Source organism: Tenrec ecaudatus, chromosome 10 (genome assembly GCF_050624435.1).
Source record: "Tenrec ecaudatus isolate mTenEca1 chromosome 10, mTenEca1.hap1, whole genome shotgun sequence".
Taxonomy (NCBI): Eukaryota; Metazoa; Chordata; class Mammalia; order Afrosoricida; family Tenrecidae; genus Tenrec; species Tenrec ecaudatus.
Genome location: NC_134539.1, coordinates 157,544,221 through 157,561,444, shown reverse-complemented (window position 1 = coordinate 157,561,444; position 17,224 = coordinate 157,544,221). Strand labels below are relative to the sequence as shown.

Below are 17,224 nucleotides of genomic sequence, written 5' to 3'. Positions count from 1 at the left end.
AAAGCTTCTAAGAACACCTGTTCCAAGCCTTGTGGAGGCCCACCACAAGGACACAGCCCGACCCTCGGCCTCTGAGCACACCTGTCCCTGGGCTCTGTGGGGCATACTTGGGTGCTGCGGGGACCTGCCCCAAGGACACAGCCGCCTGTGCACACATGGGCCTGGCCCAGCCACCAGGGCTCCTTTGGCGTAAGGACACAGGCCCTTCAAGTCAGGCAGCCTCCAGGCAAGTTGTGAGAGCAGCCTCAGATTCTGTGCTCTTTGTGTGTGGCCCCTGAGCCTGAGAAGACTGAGATGGGGAACAGGGACGTGCGTGGACATGGGAAGCTGCTTACTGGCCCAGAGCCGAGCCTGGGGGTGGGGTGGGGGGACTCCCGTTGCTAGCTCCCAGGTCTCAGAATGAGGAGCGCGTCTGTCGGCTTACAAGAGGGCAGTGTCCAGGATGCACAGAGAACGATGATGCCCAGTGAGGCAGAGAGCACTCACCGGGCTCAGAGGTGGCCAGGTGGTCCAAGAAGACCAGATGTGCTGGTGGGAGAGGCGATGCCCATTGCCTTGGTCATCGGAGACACCTCGGCCCAACACACCCACTGTGGTGGCCAGTGGAACAACCAGACGCTGGTTGGAAGAGCCCTCGCCAGGGGTTTCCCCGTCTGGCTAAACACAGGCTGGGCATTTAATCTGGCTCCACGGGGGTCCCTCTCAAACCTGCCGCTCATGTGTTCACAGCAGCTGTTGCTGACAATTGCCCAAACCCGGAGACGACTAAGACACCCAGAACAGGCAAGTGGCACGCCCAGTGGCACAGGAGCCGGGAGGTCGAGCCATGAGAACACAGATAGGCCTGCACTGCTAAGTGGAAGCAGGCAGCCCAGCAAGGCTGCACGCTGTGGGGTGGGCCCTAATTGTGGAGTCTCAGAGCTCAATGGCGAAAGGAGGTTGGGGCGACTCGGGGAACCCAGCCCCGGTATTGTTAGGGCCTGACGCCCTTCTGCATGATGCTCTCGCTGGAACCCATCAGACTGTGCAGCCAGCCAGCCCAGAGAGCCTCTAGCCCCTTGTTCAAAACAATGTATTGCTCCAGTGTCATCAGTTGTAACAAATGTATCTCAGGTCGTTCCCAAGGCGAGCAGCTTGGCTGGCCAGCCGGGAACTCTCTGTACTTCCTGCCCTGCCTGCTGTGCTACAAGAGAAAGCCTGCTCACAGCCTGAAGGGGGTGAAGGTGCCACTGGGTGCAGCTGGCCACCAGATGAGTGTTTCAGCATTTCAGGGGCAAGCTCCGCTCGAGCTGCAGCAGAGCAGGGGGGCAGCTCCCCTGAGGGGCAGTAGCTGCGGCCAGTGGTCCCGGCCCCCTGCTCAGGGCCGGATGGCGCTGGAGAAGGATGAGGAGCCGGCAGCGGGCGCAGTCAGTTTCAGAGGTCCTCTGCGCACGGTGGGGGGTTGCCGGTCAGTGGGGCCATGTCACGTTCCATCCACACAGCCAAGGGCAGCCTAGTGCCGGGAGTGGGCAGGTACTGCTGATGCCGGGGCAGGGGCTTCTTAAAGGACATCACTGAGGCTGGGAACTAAATGGCGGGTATCCTCAGGTGCCGATGGGGATCGGACAACTGCCATCCTCCTCAGTCGGGAGAGAGTTCAAAACAGGAAGAGGAGGAGTCTCTCCTTTTCCGGACACCATCCCCACAGAGCCTCCTGGGATGAACTGCAGGAGGTGGAGGTGGATGGGCCTGAAGGAAGCCCCCAGCTGGGGGTGGGGGAGCCAGGGTGCTCAGACCACAGAGGAAGACTGCCCCTCCCCCCACCACTTGCCAGAAGGACAGCCAGGACTTCCTGGGGACCCATCCCAGGCGGTCTGTGACAAAGAACCACATGCTGATGGCTGGGACTGCCGTCAGGGCCATCTCACAGCTCTGAGTCTTTGAGCGCCTGATTTCAACAGTCACAGAGCCACACAGCCCCCAGGGCAGGGCCTTGTCACCGGGTCACAGCCTAGTCAGAAGACAGTCCTTGGTCACAGGGTCACACCCTTCAAAGGGAGCTCCAGGGGCAGGCATCTCCTTACTCTCCCACTCCAGGTGGTCCCTGGTGTCCTGGGCTTGACCCAGCAGTGTCCTCCCTCATCTCGCTGGGACTTTCTTCATTCACAAGGCCACCACCAGACAGGATCAGGTCACCTCATTCCACTGACCTCATGTTAACTGCTTGCATTTTCCTAGATCCTAAATCCAAATAGCTATGTCCCCGGGCACCAGGGACAGGACTTCACCATGTGTGGCCAGCTAAGTCTCATGGGGCTGTGCAGGGCAGAGAATGACTTAATGTGGCTCTTCCAGCCAAAGTCTCCCACCCCCCACCAAATCACCTTCCTCGCGTGGGTCTGGTCAGATGGTGGGGGAAAGATATTGATAGAATCTGCCTGGAAGTAATTGTGAGCTGACTCCCTGCCTGGAAGTAATTGAGAGCCATCCTGCCAGGTATAAAGTTCGCCCCTGAGGAGCTGGAGGAGGGATCTCATGATCAGCAAGAGCCAGGAGGAGATCGCATCCTCTGGACCCGAGATCCATGCGCAGTGAACTTCGTGGATCCAGAAGACAGCTGTGACGTCAGAGGAGCAGCAGCAGGACCAGGAGCCAGAGCAGGGCCCAGAGGGGCGGGCTTCCCAGCCCAGGGAGCCAGTGAAGCGGAGGGCTCTGTGCAGGAGGCTGGCTGCGGGAGTGGGGGGCCTCTGGGCATCTGACTCAGGGAGCTGGGCTTGCTGCCCCATGGAGCTTGAGCTGAACATCTTCGGGCTGGAGCTAACATCAGAGAGGTGTGCTCCGTTGGACACGGGTTAGCAGACTGATTTGGGCATTTGCAACATGCCCCAGTAAACATCCACTCCGAGCATTTCTCACCGGCGTTACAACTTGTTGACTTCCTTCATAAACCACTTAGTCATGGGTCTTGTCTGTGAGCTGAGCAAACTGGAGCACATTCCTTAAGGAAACGCAGGCTGTGGAGGGCAGGGCTAGCAGTTCAGAAGCTCCGGCTGCCCCAGGGGAGACAGAGGAGGCTGGCTGCTCCCCAAAGGATGTACAGCCTTGGAGACTCCACAGAGGGTCACTATGCATCCAAATTAACTCCAGAGCCGTGGGTTTGGTCTCCAGCAATTCCATGTCCCACACCAACAGAGTCATGTGCGGGCGACCAGGCTCAGGACACCAACGTGCCTCGACACCCTCCACTCTGAATGCAAAACAGTGGGGGTGATGCCACTCTAAGCAAGAAGGCCTCTTGGCTGTACATGTCCCGGACACAGTAACCGGGTTCCAGGTCTCCGAACACAGTAACTGGGTTCCAGACCTCTGGGGCTGAGCCATCCTGCGCTGCTCACTCCAGTTCAGAAGAACCGACAGCCCAGAGAGGCGGGCCTCGGGGTTAGAGAGGCTGCTTTTGATGTGTGTCTGATGGAGTGGTTCTCTCTCCCTTCCAGAGCACAGCCCACCAGAGACCTATCGCAGCACCCCTTATGTGTCAGTCAAGCACAAGGTTTTCAGAAACCAATCACTAGGCCTTTCTTCAAGGTGCCTCTAGGTGGATTAGAACTCCCGGCCTCTCTGTCAGCAACTGAGTGTGTTCCCTGTGTGTGCCCTCCAGTGCCTCCCAGCCCTGGCTGGTCCCCACCACTTAGTCAAGCTCCAGCCTTGAGTCCCCGAGGCCCCACGCTGGACCCTGTCCCTGTCCAATATGGACCAGGGTCAGAGCATGGTCAAGGGCTTGTCACCCTGCTCCTCTCCCAGGGCAGCTCCATCGCTGTCACCGTGGCAACATACTCCCCTGTGGAGTGTGAGGCACCCACGCTTCCTCCCACAGCACCTCTGCCAGGTTTGTTTTAGCCACAGAGACGTGGTCCCTCGCAGCGCCCTGGCTTTGCCCAGACCATCTGCGGACGAGCTAGGCCCGTGTCCCCCTGGAGAACTAGCTCCCACCAACACCCACCTGCGAAGCAGCGGGGCAGCATGGCCTTACCTGCCAGAGCCTTCTCGTAGTTCTTCCCCATGGCGATGAAGTTCCGCAGGCTGGGGTTGAACTGCTCCATGATGCTCTGCAGGGACAGAGGACAGGTCAGAGCCAGGCGACCCTGAGGGCAGTGCTCGGGGTGCACATCTGCAGAGGGTGGGCGTGGTGGGGGGCTGCCCCCAGGGCGTTTGCAGACACACCCGTGCACCTGCTCAGAGGTGTGATGTGGAGGGGACGGTGCCCACCTGGCAGCTGAGCCAGCGGCTTGGGCCCCCCTGGCCTGCACCTGGCCCAAGCCCGCCTCCCTCTGGACACCAATGTGGATTACGAAGCTCCCCCTGATGAGCGAGGTCCACAGCTGGTCTGCTCACAGCAGCTGTGAGCCGAGGCCCCCTGAGGATGGGCTGGCATCGAAGGCCACGAGCCACAGCCCATGGACCAAGTGCACGTTCCCTGGCATGGAGTGGTCCCCAGCAGCCAAGACCCCACACCAGCAAGACACAGGAACAGTTGAATTCCTCAGTGAGTTTACCACGTCACATGGATGAGCACCCCGGATGGGGGATGGGGGCACCTGACATGGACAGGGCTCCCTACGGCTTGCCTGACAGATGCCCTCACCCCCAGTCTCCCTGTGTGTCCATCATCAACTATCCCAGGCTCAGTGACACGGTCCCCATCTCCTGCTCCTCAGCCTCAGACTGACACAGCAGCTATGGGGGGCATTCAGGGACTTGGAAGGTACCTGGAGACCCCCAGGCACAGAACCACACTGCCTGGGTGGCAGGAGGCTGGCCTCCAGCCTCTACCGCCCTCAGGTGGGCTTCTCCACGGCGAGACCCCCAGCCCGGTCTTCTCAGGAGCCACCAGGAGAGGGGAGTACCCGGCTCCAGTCTGCAGTCTCGCCTGGACAGCAGCAGTGGACAAAGCAGAGGAGGGGTCTGCACGTGCCTGTGGTGCCCTGGGTCTGAGGTGAGGGGACGCGGCGCAGGTGTGCTCTGCTTGACTTAATCCCAGTGAAGCAGGGCAGCCCGTGAGGGTGGGGTGGCTCCCAATTCTGGGTTGCAGGGGTGTGCCTGTGTATGTGGCATATGTGTTATCGCTGAATCTGCACCGTGTACACAGGCATCGTCGCACATATGTACACGTGAGTAGGCGGACATGTATGTGTGGGTAAGCATGCCTGCTCACATTAGTAAGCATGTGTACGTGTTCATAGGCATGTGCGGGAGGTTATACCTGTGTGCATGTGCCCTCTCTGCAAGTGCATGAAGGGGTAGCTGTGCGTGTCTGTGTGCACGCGAGTCTGCGCCTGTGTGCAAGCGTGTGTGTGGGCCTATATGGGTGTGCATGCACAAGGGGGCTTCAAAAGTCCCCGGGAGAGCTCCATGGCCTTGGAACCTCCTTCCCACCCGGTGCTGGCGGCCCTCCTGTGTCCCAGGCGCCTCGGGGCACGTGGCCCTGTGCGAGGGTGTGCACACCGTGTGCTGTGAGCTGCTTGCAGACATGTCTTGCTGTGAGGTGGAGACAGGGGTGGCACAGTCAGTCACGCAGGGGATAGCCACACACAGAGATGAGGTGGGGCTGGGCAGGAACCTCAGCCCTGAGCTCTCGGCAGCCACCCCCAATCGACCTCGTCACTTATCTCCGCGCGGACCATGAAGCTAGGAGTGGACTGCTGGGAGGGGCCAGGCAGGAAAAAGACCAGCTCCTGGTGGGAGGCCTGGAGGGAGGGTGGACTCTATCATGGGGCTTCTCTAGAGCCCTGAGTCTGTTGTCATCTGCAGGGCCACCAGGTAAGCTTGCTCCCAGAAGGTGCTGGCAAATGACAGGCCATCCACCCACAGCACAGGCCACAGAGGGCATACGGGCACTGGGCCTGACCTCCCACCCACTCCCACCCCCCGGCAGAGCACATCCATTCGGACAGGCTCCCAACGGGCACCTCCTCCAGCTCCCACACCCCCTTTCGCAGCTGGGAGGGCGGAGGCAGCTCTGTGCCTCCGGCTCTGAGGGAAGGGAGAATGTCCCTGTTATCAGCATCGGATGCCTGGAGGACAGAGAATGGGCCAGGAGGAAGCCAGCAATACTAAAGGGGGAGGGGTGACCTGTGCAGGCACTCCGACACAGCCTCTCATGGGGGGTGGGGGGGGGCTCCGGGTCGTCCCTCTACCCCGAGACAGGCACACAGGCCTGCCCACCCGCCCTCCTTGCTCAGACACGTGAAATCTTGGCGGCAGCCACATCGATGTCAGAGTGCCAAGGCCACCTGGCGCCTGTGTGGCCTGGTCAGCCGTGCCCATATGGCACTCTCACGGACAAAGTCAGGGGATGGAGGGGAGCTGCCAGGGGCTCCCTGTGGGGCAGGTGGAGTGGAGGTCTGTCCCAGTGAAGGTCACACCCTGGCCTGGCTTATGGGTGCCCTGTCAGAGAGAGTCAGAAAGCTGGGTGTCCTTGTCTGTTCCCCCTCACACACACACTGGCTTTGAGGTGCCTGTGTCCATAGCAGAGACCAGACCACCCCCAAGGCCTGCACGAGAACGGGCACCAGGGCTGGGTCCACCTGTAGGGCAGCGTGGGTAGGGCTGCTGGCCAAGTCCCGGGAGGCTGTCTGCCCAGTGGGCTCCAGTCCTGGACACCCCTTGTTTGTCCAGGCCAGCGGACATTCTGGCAGACTTCCGCCAGGCCTGCTGAGGAGCTCGGACAAAGGGCGTGAGCCCCTCCCCCACCTGGGAACAAAGGGAGGAGTAACTTCACTGCTCAGGACTTTGCTCTGGCCCTGGGACCTCCGCTTCTGGACATTCCTGGCTGGGCTACACCACACGGAATGCAGGGCTCCCAACTGGACAGAGGGCATGTCCAGGGCTGCTGACCGCCCCTGCAGTCCAGTGGGGGGTGGGGAGGAGACAGCCTGCAGTGAGTGCTTGGCGACCAGGTTCCTCTGCCATCCTTGCTGGGTCCTGGACAGTTCAGATAGAGGAGGGGTGACACTGCTGGCTGCCAAGGTGGGGGCTTTACACTCACTGTCACACCTGCCCGTGACACTGCAGTCTCCTTACGGAGTGCCGTCAGAGTCAGAGCTGCCCCTCAGCCCCGGGCACCCAGCCTCTGGCCTCCTTCCACCTAACAGCTGAAGATCTGGGCTGGGGACTGGGTTACAGCTGGGGATGCTGGGTAATTCTCACCTCAGCTTTGAGAAACCCCAACAGTTGGGGCATCCTAGGAACCAATGCTGTGGCTCAGGAGGTCACACACCAGTCAATAAGTGGTGAAGGGCTTCCTGGAGGAGGCAGTTCTGACTTGGTCAGAGTCAAACAGAGTGAACATGTGGCTGGGGGGCGTGGGGCAGGTACCCCACAGGTGGGACCGGGAGAAACGGTAAACTAGAGGGAGCTCCAGAGCCTGCAGCCCCTCCCCATGCCCATGCACCCAACACTGTGCACTGGAGCTAGAGGGCATGGCCCCATTAGCCCCCAGCTCTCCGGCTGCTGCCTCCAGCCTCTCACCTTGTCCCAGGGCACCCTGGGTTCCAAACGCCCCTGGAAAGCCCCCAGCTCTCAACCCTGGTAGGACACAGGGAGGCGGTAAGCACAGACCTCCTGCAACACCAAGAAGTCCCCAGAATCAGAGCTGAGAGCAGAGTGGCTGCCACCTCCCACCCCCAGAGCCTCTGTCCAAAGCCCAAGCCACAGCTGGACAGGCCGGACATCTCCCTGCTGACCAGGCTGGTGCGTGAGTGGGGCCAAATCTCCGGCCACTTCCTTCCCCGTCAGAGCCCATATGGCAAATCCCCATGCCCTGAGTCGCCCAGATCATACTGCCTGGGCAGTGGGTTGTGGGGGAGGGGAGGAGTATGGCCTGCACTAAGGAGATGCCTCATCCTGGAACTAAGCCTGAACCCACAGCCACTAGTACTGGCTACAGATCCCAGCATGCTCCTGGGAAAGCCTCCCACTGCCACAGACAGGGCCCCCATATGCCGGCAAGATCAGCCCAGACAGGACAGGTCACCACAGTGTGATCGACAGCATGCTGGGCACCCCCCCCCCCCCCCCCCCCGCCCTGAGCCATGGCCACTTCACTTCTCCCGCCAGCAGGCACTGAGCCACACGCTGAGAAGCTGTTTTATCAGAGGCGACTGGTCTCCTCTCTCTGCTACCGGACTTCTGACTTTCAGATCCTGCTCTGAAGTCACATCAAACTCCAGCAGGAAGGAAGTCAAGGTCTCTGCACAGCAGGAGTCCCGGGCTCAGTCCACCCACCCGCAGCAGGGCAGGGTTGGGCCTAGAGGGGCAGGTCCTTCCCCACAGCCCAGGAGCAGTTCACCTCCACTGCCACTCCAGAGTCGGAGGCCCAGACTCACTGTTGCTGGTGCTGCTGCAATTGGTTACAACTGGCTCAGCCCCACTTGTAGTGACCCCTGCCTCCCCCCCCCCCTCACCCATAGCAGACTGCTGTGACCTCTAATGATGCCTGGGGTCTGATTGCCAGGCCTTTGCTCCTAGTCTGCCTCCGTCTGGAAGTCCCGTTGAAGCTGGTTCAACATCACAGCACCCTCCCGCCCGCTCCTGCTGGTGGGCTGCAGGTGAGGTGTGCCGGCCAGGCCTGGACCCTGTGTCCCGCACAGATGGTGTGACTCCCACCACATAACCCTCACCATCCCTGTCACACGGTGGGGGCAGTGAGCAGGACCCCTGCCCCCTGGAGGAGGCCCCAATCCCAGCGAGGACGAAGATGGGACTGCTGCTGACCAACCCTAGATGGGGGGCAAGGGGCGGGGGGAGGCAGCGAGGGGGCTTGGGCAGCCAGGCAGCGCGAGGCAGGCAACAGCCTGAGGAGTTCAAGGTTACTCTTAGCGTCCGAGCGGGCCTGCTTTCTGCTCTGTTCACCCAGCCACAGGTCCGACTGTCCCCAGGGCTCTCTGGTCCCTGAACAGGGGTGCCTTCAGGATATGGCAGGGCAAACCGCTTCCCTGGCTACATGCCAGCTAGCCCCGGCCCCCAGCATCCCCTTCCCACCCACAGGCCCGGCCGGGGACAGTCCCCTCTGTTCCGAGACACGGGGTGCCCAACTCCAGGGATGGCAGACAGCAACAAGATGAGCACAGGCAGCCGTCACTGTCTGCAGGGGCTTCAGATCTCACCTGCCCTCCTCACAGCCAGCACTGTCCCAGGCTGTGGCCCAGCAGGGAGGACAGACAGTGTCCTGCCACCTCATTAAGTCTTTGGGGAAATCAGTGCATGTGGAGGGTGGGGCTCCTGACTGGGATGGCCCTAGACGCCCACTCCCCTCCACTGTGATGGGCAGAGGAGGAACCAGCCGTCCATGTTCCCTAATTACTGAGGGCTTTGGCCTCTGTGTCAGTGTCATCACGGTGGGCAGGGGAAGGGAAGGTGAGGACAGTCCTTCAGTGAGTGCAGGTTCCCTCTTGGGGGGCAGGGGTGCCAGCAGGGTCCCCAAGCAGTCCAGCCAAGAGGAATGGCAGAGGCAGCTGCTACCCACGTGTCAACTGCTCAGGGGTCCCCACCTAATGGCAAGGGGCCCAGACAATGCCAGTGGAATGAGGACAGATGTAAGGGCCAGCCCTGTCCCCTTATCCTGCCCGGGGCTCAGACCTGCACCTCTAGACGCATACTCAGGGTGGGGACAGGACCCTCCCCTTAATGACCAGGGCCAGTGCCCTCTCTTGGGAGGCCCCTTGAGCACAGCCACAACCGGGGCAGGTCCCGGCCCAGGCATCATCTCAGTGGGAACAGTGGCAGGAAAGGTCCAGGTGCAGGCAGGAGGGAGGCCCAATGGGCCCTGAAAGGACCTGAGCCAATGCTGCAAAGGCCGTGAGCTCAGTGGTCAGTGTAGCGGGGACACCGGGACACTGCCCACTGCTGTCTTGAGACCACATCAACACTGCCCCACATGACCTGAGCCCCCAACTCAGGGTAACACTGTAGAACAGAGAACTGCCTATGTCCACGGAGCAGGCTGCGCCCCCATCCATAACCCACAGGGCAGCCAAGGGGCCCCGCCTGCTGGCCTTGGGACTCCCCCAGGAGTCTCAGTCTGGCTGGCTAACGGTCAGGAGCTCAGAGGTCACAGGGAGACTGTATTCCTAGAAAGCACACCCAGGTGCTGCCCTGAGTGAGCAGAGCCTGTGCCAGCACAGCAGGCTGAGCACACACACATGTGCAAGTGCACACATACTCATGCTCACGCACACTCACGCTAACACACACAGACGAACGCTCATGCTCACGCATATACTAGCACACTCATTTTCACACATACATACGTGCTCATGCACACTGGTGCTAACACACATATATGCAGTCATGCTCACATGTAGACACACACACACAATATTCACACTCGCAGGGTCCCAAAGACATACACACACTGCACGCGCACGCACACCCTGCAGCTGGCCCTGACTGGCCCTCCAACAGGCGTCACCACCTCAAAGCAAAAGCCCCGGAAGCTCCATTAACGCATCTCCAAGTGGGATCCCCACTATGATGTCCACTCCCCAAAGCATGGCCGGGGCAGGACTCGTTGGGGGCCTCTGACAGGCTGTGTCAGAGGCTCCCATCTTCCAGGGACTGCAGTTGGGCCAGCCACCCAGACAGCGGCAGGGTGACGATGCTCACAGGACCTCTGGGGACCAACCTGGAGAGAGTGCCTGAGGCCCAGGGAGAGCAGAACCCAGCACCTCTCCCCCACCTGCCTGTATCCTTGGTACTGCAGAGCTGAAGGCACCCTTCTTCAAGAACAAACCACTACCAGAGCTGCCCTCAAAGGTCAGTGGGCCACCTGGGGGCCAGGTTTCCCCTTGGGACAGGCAATGGTGACAAAACACCACTGTGACAGTCACGCCCCTTATCACCCCCACCCAGGACGCAGGTAAACACCGAAGACAATGCTGGGGAACTGAGGGGGCCTGGTCACCACTTCTCACACCGCTGCTCCCCAGATGGCACATGCCAACAAGCATAGCCCCAGCCCTACCCTGCCCCTCTCCTGGGGCGTCACCGCAGCCCCTGAAAGAAAGGGGCCTTCCTTAAAGTTATGATTGTCCTCACAGGCCCCCAGCCAGCACCCCGAGGGAGGGAGTCATCAGGAGCCACTGGAGCTCGTGGGTGCCCTCTCCCATAGCTCACAGGGGCACCACCCCCCAAAGGAATCCACCAGGGCACTCGAGCTCCCGTCCCAAGAACCAGAGCTGCCGCACGCTCACTTTTAACCGGGGCAGCCAAGGACTCACCCCCTGCTCTGCTGTGCCAGGGCAGGTCTGCTCGGAGCTGTGCCAGACGGGAAGTCAGGACCAAGCACATGGTTGTGCAGGCAGGCGGCAGCACGCAGGGCCCCAGTGGGCCACTCCAGCCTGAGAGCAGCAGCAGCAGCAGCCACTCCCAGGGACGCCTGAGAGGGACGGAGTGTGGCAGCAGGGACCGGCTGGGCCTGCCCGGATCTGCAGCTGCCTCCTGACAAGGCCCGTGTGGGCCGGGTTTCTGCTCGGCCACGGTGCCAAAGTTGCTCAACCTGTACTGGCAGCACCTCCAGCTCTCACAGCACAAACAAAACAGACCCAGCAGTGCAGTCTGAGTGTGGTGGAGGGCCACGGACCCCAAGGCTGCGACTGCCCTGCCACCGGTGGGACCTGCTGGAGGTCAGGTGGGCTACTGGGGGGGAGCCGTGCAGACACCCAGAGGGGCCAGTTCAGGAAGGGCCCTCCGGAGCCCAGCTGTCCGCCGACAGGCCCTGTGGACTGATGGCTCTCAGACCTCCAGGGACACTGCAGCTCCCAGCTGGCTACATGGACCACCCTGATTGCCTGGAGCATTGCCACTTGGGCAGCCGTCCGTCTCCAGGCAGAAGGGAAAGCCACCTTCCCTGCTGCTCACCCCAGCAGGCAGAGCCCCCTCCCAGACACAGGTGTTGGGGGATGGGCAGCCCAAGGAGTCTGATACCAGGCAGGGCTGCCCTCCGGTCCCTCACTGAAAAGCTGCCCCCTGCCTCTGGCACCACGGGCCAGGAAGCATGCTGCCTAAGTGCCCTGTACTGGGTCTGAACTGCTGCTGGTGGGGGGGAGGAGGGGTGAGCCAACAAGGCGGCCGCCCTTAAACAGAAATCACCCCTATCTGCCGAGAGATCGCTCTCTCCAAACAGTTTGGAAAGCGAGCACGGTCTTGCACCAGGAATCAGGGACACCTTAGCACTGCATTCCCTCCATAGAAAACGCCTGCCTGCCACTGCAGCCGCCCCCGGGCAGTCTCCTGAGGGCGGGGGTCGACGCCGGGCCCAGGCCGGGGGCGCTGCAGAAATAGCGGAGCAGCGGGCCTGCACCCCCGTGGCCGGGAGGGGCGCGGTGCGGGGTGCGAGGCGCGGCCCAGTCTTCGCACGTTGCAGAGCGAGCGAGAGCGAGAGCGGGGGAAGGCGCGTCAGCCTCCCACCAGCTCGTCTCCTCCGCGGTTACATAAGATGACGGATTATCCGCCCGGCCTCCCACCTAGCGCCACGTCCGCGCCCGCCCGGGAGGAGTTGTGGAGGGGAAGCCTGTTGAGGCAAAGTGCCCGGGCCCTGGTGTAACCGCGCGGGGACCAGGCTGCCCGCCGCCAGGACGCCGCGCGCTCGGACTCCCCGCCAGGCCCCCTCCCCACGCTGGGCAGCACGCAGGACCGTGGGTACTCGGCACGCGGGCCGGGGGCCCAAATGGAAGAGGAGTGAGCGGGGATACCTGAGGCACCCGGGGGACGGGCTAGAGATGCGCGGGACAACTGCCGGGGGGGGGGGGGGAGAAGCAGGGGGGGAGGGGGCAGGTGGAGAGGAGACTCGCGCCCACCGCGGGAAAGCAGGGGCTGGACAGGCGCAGCCACCTGTGACCAGCCGGCCCGTCTCTCCACGCCGGAGCCTGTGCTCTGGGTCCGGGGCCGAGCAGGGAGGGCACTGGGGGTCCGGCGCCCCCGGCCCGAGTCTAGCAGGTCGGGCCCCAGCGCGCGGTAGACCGGGAAGCCGTAGAAGCCCGGGGACAGACGGCTTGGCGCCGGGCTCACCTTGTAGACATTCTCTGTGAGTCGGTGCATCTCCTCCGAGCGCGACAGCGACATGGTCTTGGTCCCGGCGGCACCGCAAACCAGAGCGGGGGCGAAAGGGGCAGCGGCAAAATTGGCGAAGCACAGGGCGCACGGAGCCGGACGGCTGGGCGGGCGCCGGCGCGGTCCCTTTATAGGCGCGGAAGCCCCGCCCTACGTAGACCCCGCCTCGCGCCCCGCCCCCGCGCGCCTGCTGCACCACCCCCGGACGCCCGCCCGCGCCCGGGCCAGCCGCTGCTAGGCAACGACCCGGCCCCGCCCCCGCGCCGCCTTCCCATTGGTGGTTTCAGGGAGCGCCGCCGGCGGGGGGACGGGGGTGGTCGCGGAGGCGGGGCTTGGAGGACTGCACGGGTGGCGATTGGCCGACTTCGGTGTCGCTCGGAGGAGAGGCGGGGGCGGGGCGGGCCAGGAACAGCCGGCCGGGGGCGGTGGAGTGGGCGGCGGCGAAGGAAGAGGAGCAGAAGAAGGTGGGGGCGCTGGCTGACGCCGAGAGTGGGGGCCGCCCTGAGAGGGGAAGTCGAGGCCCGCGCTGACCCGGACCCGAGCGCCCGGGCAGGAGGTGAGTCTGTAAGGCAGGCGCCCTGGGCTGACCCCAGGAGGAGGAGAGGAAGGACCCTCGTGAAGGGGGCAAGCCTTCAAGGGGAAGAGGACACTAGTGGGGGCCAGGACCCTCGTGGGGCAGTGGACCCTCCAGAGGAGAGGACTGACGTGTGATGACCGCTCGTGAGGGCAGTTCCCTCGCGGGGGAGTGTCCCTGGGGAGGGAGGAACTGAGTGGCAAGAGGGAAGGCCATGTGGACCTCGTGGGGGCGAGGCCCTAGGGGGAGGAGCTTGGGGGGGGAGGACTTGCCTTGGTGGCGAAGCTTGCTGGGGTGTCCTGGGGGTACGCTGATGGAGCTGGCGCTCGGGTGTCTGGTCAGTTCCTTAGATGTTCGCAGACTTCAGGCGCCCGTGGAGCAATTGTTTCACACTGTTAAACACAGCTCTCTGTGTGCCTGGTCCCTGTCTGCACTCTGCTCCTCCAGGACCCTCAGCCCCTCACTCACTCGTTCCAAAGCCACCCAGCACCAGCTCTGGAGGCCCCCCCGGAATGTCAGCATGTGTGATGGGCAGAGCTGGGACCTCCCTTGGACTCTGGAACACCTCTCCCTGTCCCCTTCCCCCATGACTGTTTCTGTCTAAGCATCTGGGTGAGGTAGCACCTTCTCAACTATTGGCCTGGCTTTAAGGTCAGCCCCTCTGTGCCCAGGACCCGTGAGGGACACAAGCCCAGCTCAGACCTCAGTCACAAAGGAAGCAGTTACTGGTCAGGTGTCTCATCGCGTCCTTCCATTCACCTGGGCAGACTCCAGCCTAGACCACCCCACCACCCCCAAGACCTGTGGGCCTGAAGGGGTGCCAAACCAGCAAAGCTCGGTCCACCTGTCCCTGGGCAGGAGGCTGAGCTGCTGCACAGGTTCAAGGTTTGGAGTGGCTGCAGGCACTCCACTGTAGGTGAACATGACCCAGGGACACCCCTCATCACCATAGACAGGGTAGTCTGGAGTGGTTTCACATCTGCACCCTGCAGCTGGGACCCGCTGACTTACCCAGAAGCCCCCTTGAATGGTGTGGGCGTGGGGCTGAGTACCAAGGACAGACTCAGGCCTGATACCGGCCTGCCAGCTGAGTAAGTGGGCTCTGCTCTGGTACCTGCTGTTTTAGGAAGGCACCCTAGGGTGCCCCAATGTCACCTGCTGTGCCTTCCCCTGTCCTGGGTACATCAAGACCCCCCCAGGAAAGGAGTCAGCCACCGGCTTCTGGCTCAGGAAGCATTGCAGACACCCAACCCTGTGGCCAACCTGAGGTCAGCTTCAGACAGGTTTGTCAGCTTGGCCCACCCCACCTGAGGCCTCAGCCCTCCCCATGCCCCAGTCTAAAGGCCCTAGCCTGAGGCTATCCTATCCCCAATCCAGACCCAGACCCAGCCTAGGCCCTGGCCCAGACCCAGACCCAGACCCAGCCCAGACCCAAACCAGACCCATACCCATACCCAGGCCCAGGCCCAGACCCTGGCTCAGGCCCAGGCCCAGTCCCAGTCCCCAGGCCCAGCCCAGACCCAGACCCAGCCCTCAGCCCAAGCCCCAGTCCCAGACACAGCCCAGACCCAGACCCAGCCTAGACCCAGCCCCAGCTGGCAGCCAGGTGGGCATTTGCAGAGCAGGCGAGGAGGAGTGGGGTAAGTGTGTCTCTTCGTGGGCTTATTTTTAGCCCCGTTATGTAACCGCGCTCAGTCTTAGCATCACGTTGGGAGGGGGTCTCGGATTTAATTACAGGATGACAGCCTGGCTCTTCACGCAGGCTGTTCCCCTGGCAAGCCGCTCCTCGGAGCTGAGCCGGGTGTGAAGAGGCCACCCCAAAACTCAAGACCGTTTCCACCCTCCCCACGCCAGCCTGCCCGGGCGAGGGCCCTGTCTCCTCTCAGAGTATGCCAACGGGAGTGGGGGGAACATCTTCCCACCCTGCCTCCCCCCTCCAACTTGGCAGCCTCCCTCCTCACCCAATCAGAACTACTCTCGCCTTTTTTTGTCCCTGGATGAAAGCACTTGTCATCAGTAACCAGAAAGTTCCAGAGTGGGTGGGACCGGAAGGCAGATCCCAGAGCTCTGGGGGTGGGCTGGGGGGTGTCCCTCCCAGAGCAGAGCTTCCTCCTGCTCCTGAGGAAGGCCCCACAGTCCCCGAGACTCTTACTGTCCCAGCCAGGTCCTGGGTGGACACAGGTCCCGGAGGGCCTGGCTCCCCCCTCCCCAACACACCCAGCAGCCTCATCACAGAACCCTAGATGTTGCTGCTGTGGCCACCACTGAGCCCGGGCCACCACAGCGGGTGAGCCGTACAGGGCCGGGCCAGATGTACCTGGGTGAGAGCTGGGGGCTGCGAGCATGGTCTGCAGTGGAAGGTCCTGGTGGCCACTCTGGGCCTCTGCCCAAGGCAACACCAACATGAAGCAGCATGTGGCCCCCGGCCCATCCAACCACGAGTACAACATGGGGCAGCCCTCAGCGAGGACTGCCTACACCAGGCGACCAGCCCTCAGCACCATCCTAGCATCACTGCCCAGAGCTGCCTGAGGAGACGCCACACCCACCAAGTGTGCCGGGCCGAAAGGGAACCTGCTGGGAAGCCGGGCGTGTGAGTCTGGCGTGGACTGATCCTGGATAGAGCCCCACATGGGGGACCCAGGTGACAAATGTGCCCCAGCAACATTTGGGTTTTTTTAAGCACAAAGTAGTCTACCTCATGAATCCAGAGGCAGCCGCTAGCTCCTTGAGGCTCTGAGGGAGGCCCTGGCCCCTCCTGCAGCCCCTCTTCCTGGGTCTCCGGCCCGAGTGGTTGCCCCAGGGAGTGGTGTGTGGCCCCCACTCCCGGGCTGTAACTGCCCAGCCGGAGAGATGAGGGTCACCCCACAACTGAGCTCACCTGCCCCTTGACCCTAAGCCATGGTGCGCTGCCATGGTCCCAGGTTCCTCTGCCCAAGAGAGCCAACGTAGACCCAAGTCCACAGCAGCCGCTGTGGGGGCCCTAGTGTGGCAGGGCCCTGTGCTGAGGAAGCCTTGGGCGCCACACCCACGGCTGGGCTCGCCTCACCCTCCTCTGCCACCAGGCAGGCCAGGAGGGGCCACCTCCCCATGTACAGATGCCCGGAGCCCAAGGGTATGGGAACAGGATAGGCGGGGTGGGCCGGGCAGCACCCTTACATAATGGCGCGTGACTCGGCTGCCCGTGGGAGGCAGGCGGTGAGTGCAGGGCACAGCGAGGCTCCCCACCACCCGTGTGGTTCCTCTCGGTGCCCTTCAGTGTCGCCCGGTGTCTGCCAGCTCCGCACCCACTGCGGTTAGCATGCAAGAACTGACAATGCGGATTTAAATAGCTCCAGCAGGTGATGAGGCGGGAGAGGCCCCATACCTGTGCACCCTCCTGAAACGGCCCCCCCGATGGGCAGCTGGGTCCTGACGAGGCAGGGTGCCTCCCCTGCCCTGAGAACCAGGGCCAGCTGTGGACTGGGTGGGCTGGCAGACTCACCTTCCAACCTTAGGCCACAGAGGAGCTGGGGTGCGGGGCTGCTTGGCTTCCTGCTTTCACAACTGTGGCTGGGGATTCAG

General features: G+C 62.6%; 1 protein-coding gene across 4 annotated transcripts in view; it reads right to left on the bottom strand.

Moving 5' to 3' along the window:
- Positions 1-13,173, bottom strand: part of BAIAP2 (BAR/IMD domain containing adaptor protein 2) — a 44,548-nt gene extending 31,375 nt beyond the window's left edge. For all 4 annotated transcript variants that reach the window (XR_012786502.1, XM_075562333.1, XM_075562331.1 and 1 more), the window contains exons 1-2: positions 13,045-13,173; positions 4,010-4,085 (exon numbers count right to left, since the gene is read on the bottom strand). Coding sequence is in view for 3 of the 4 variants with exons in the window: in XM_075562333.1 (XP_075418448.1) it covers positions 4,010-4,085; positions 13,045-13,098 (130 nt within the window). In the remaining variant the exon portion in view is untranslated. The remainder of the gene's footprint in view (positions 1-4,009; positions 4,086-13,044) is intronic.
- Positions 13,174-17,224: the final 4,051 nt, after the last annotated feature.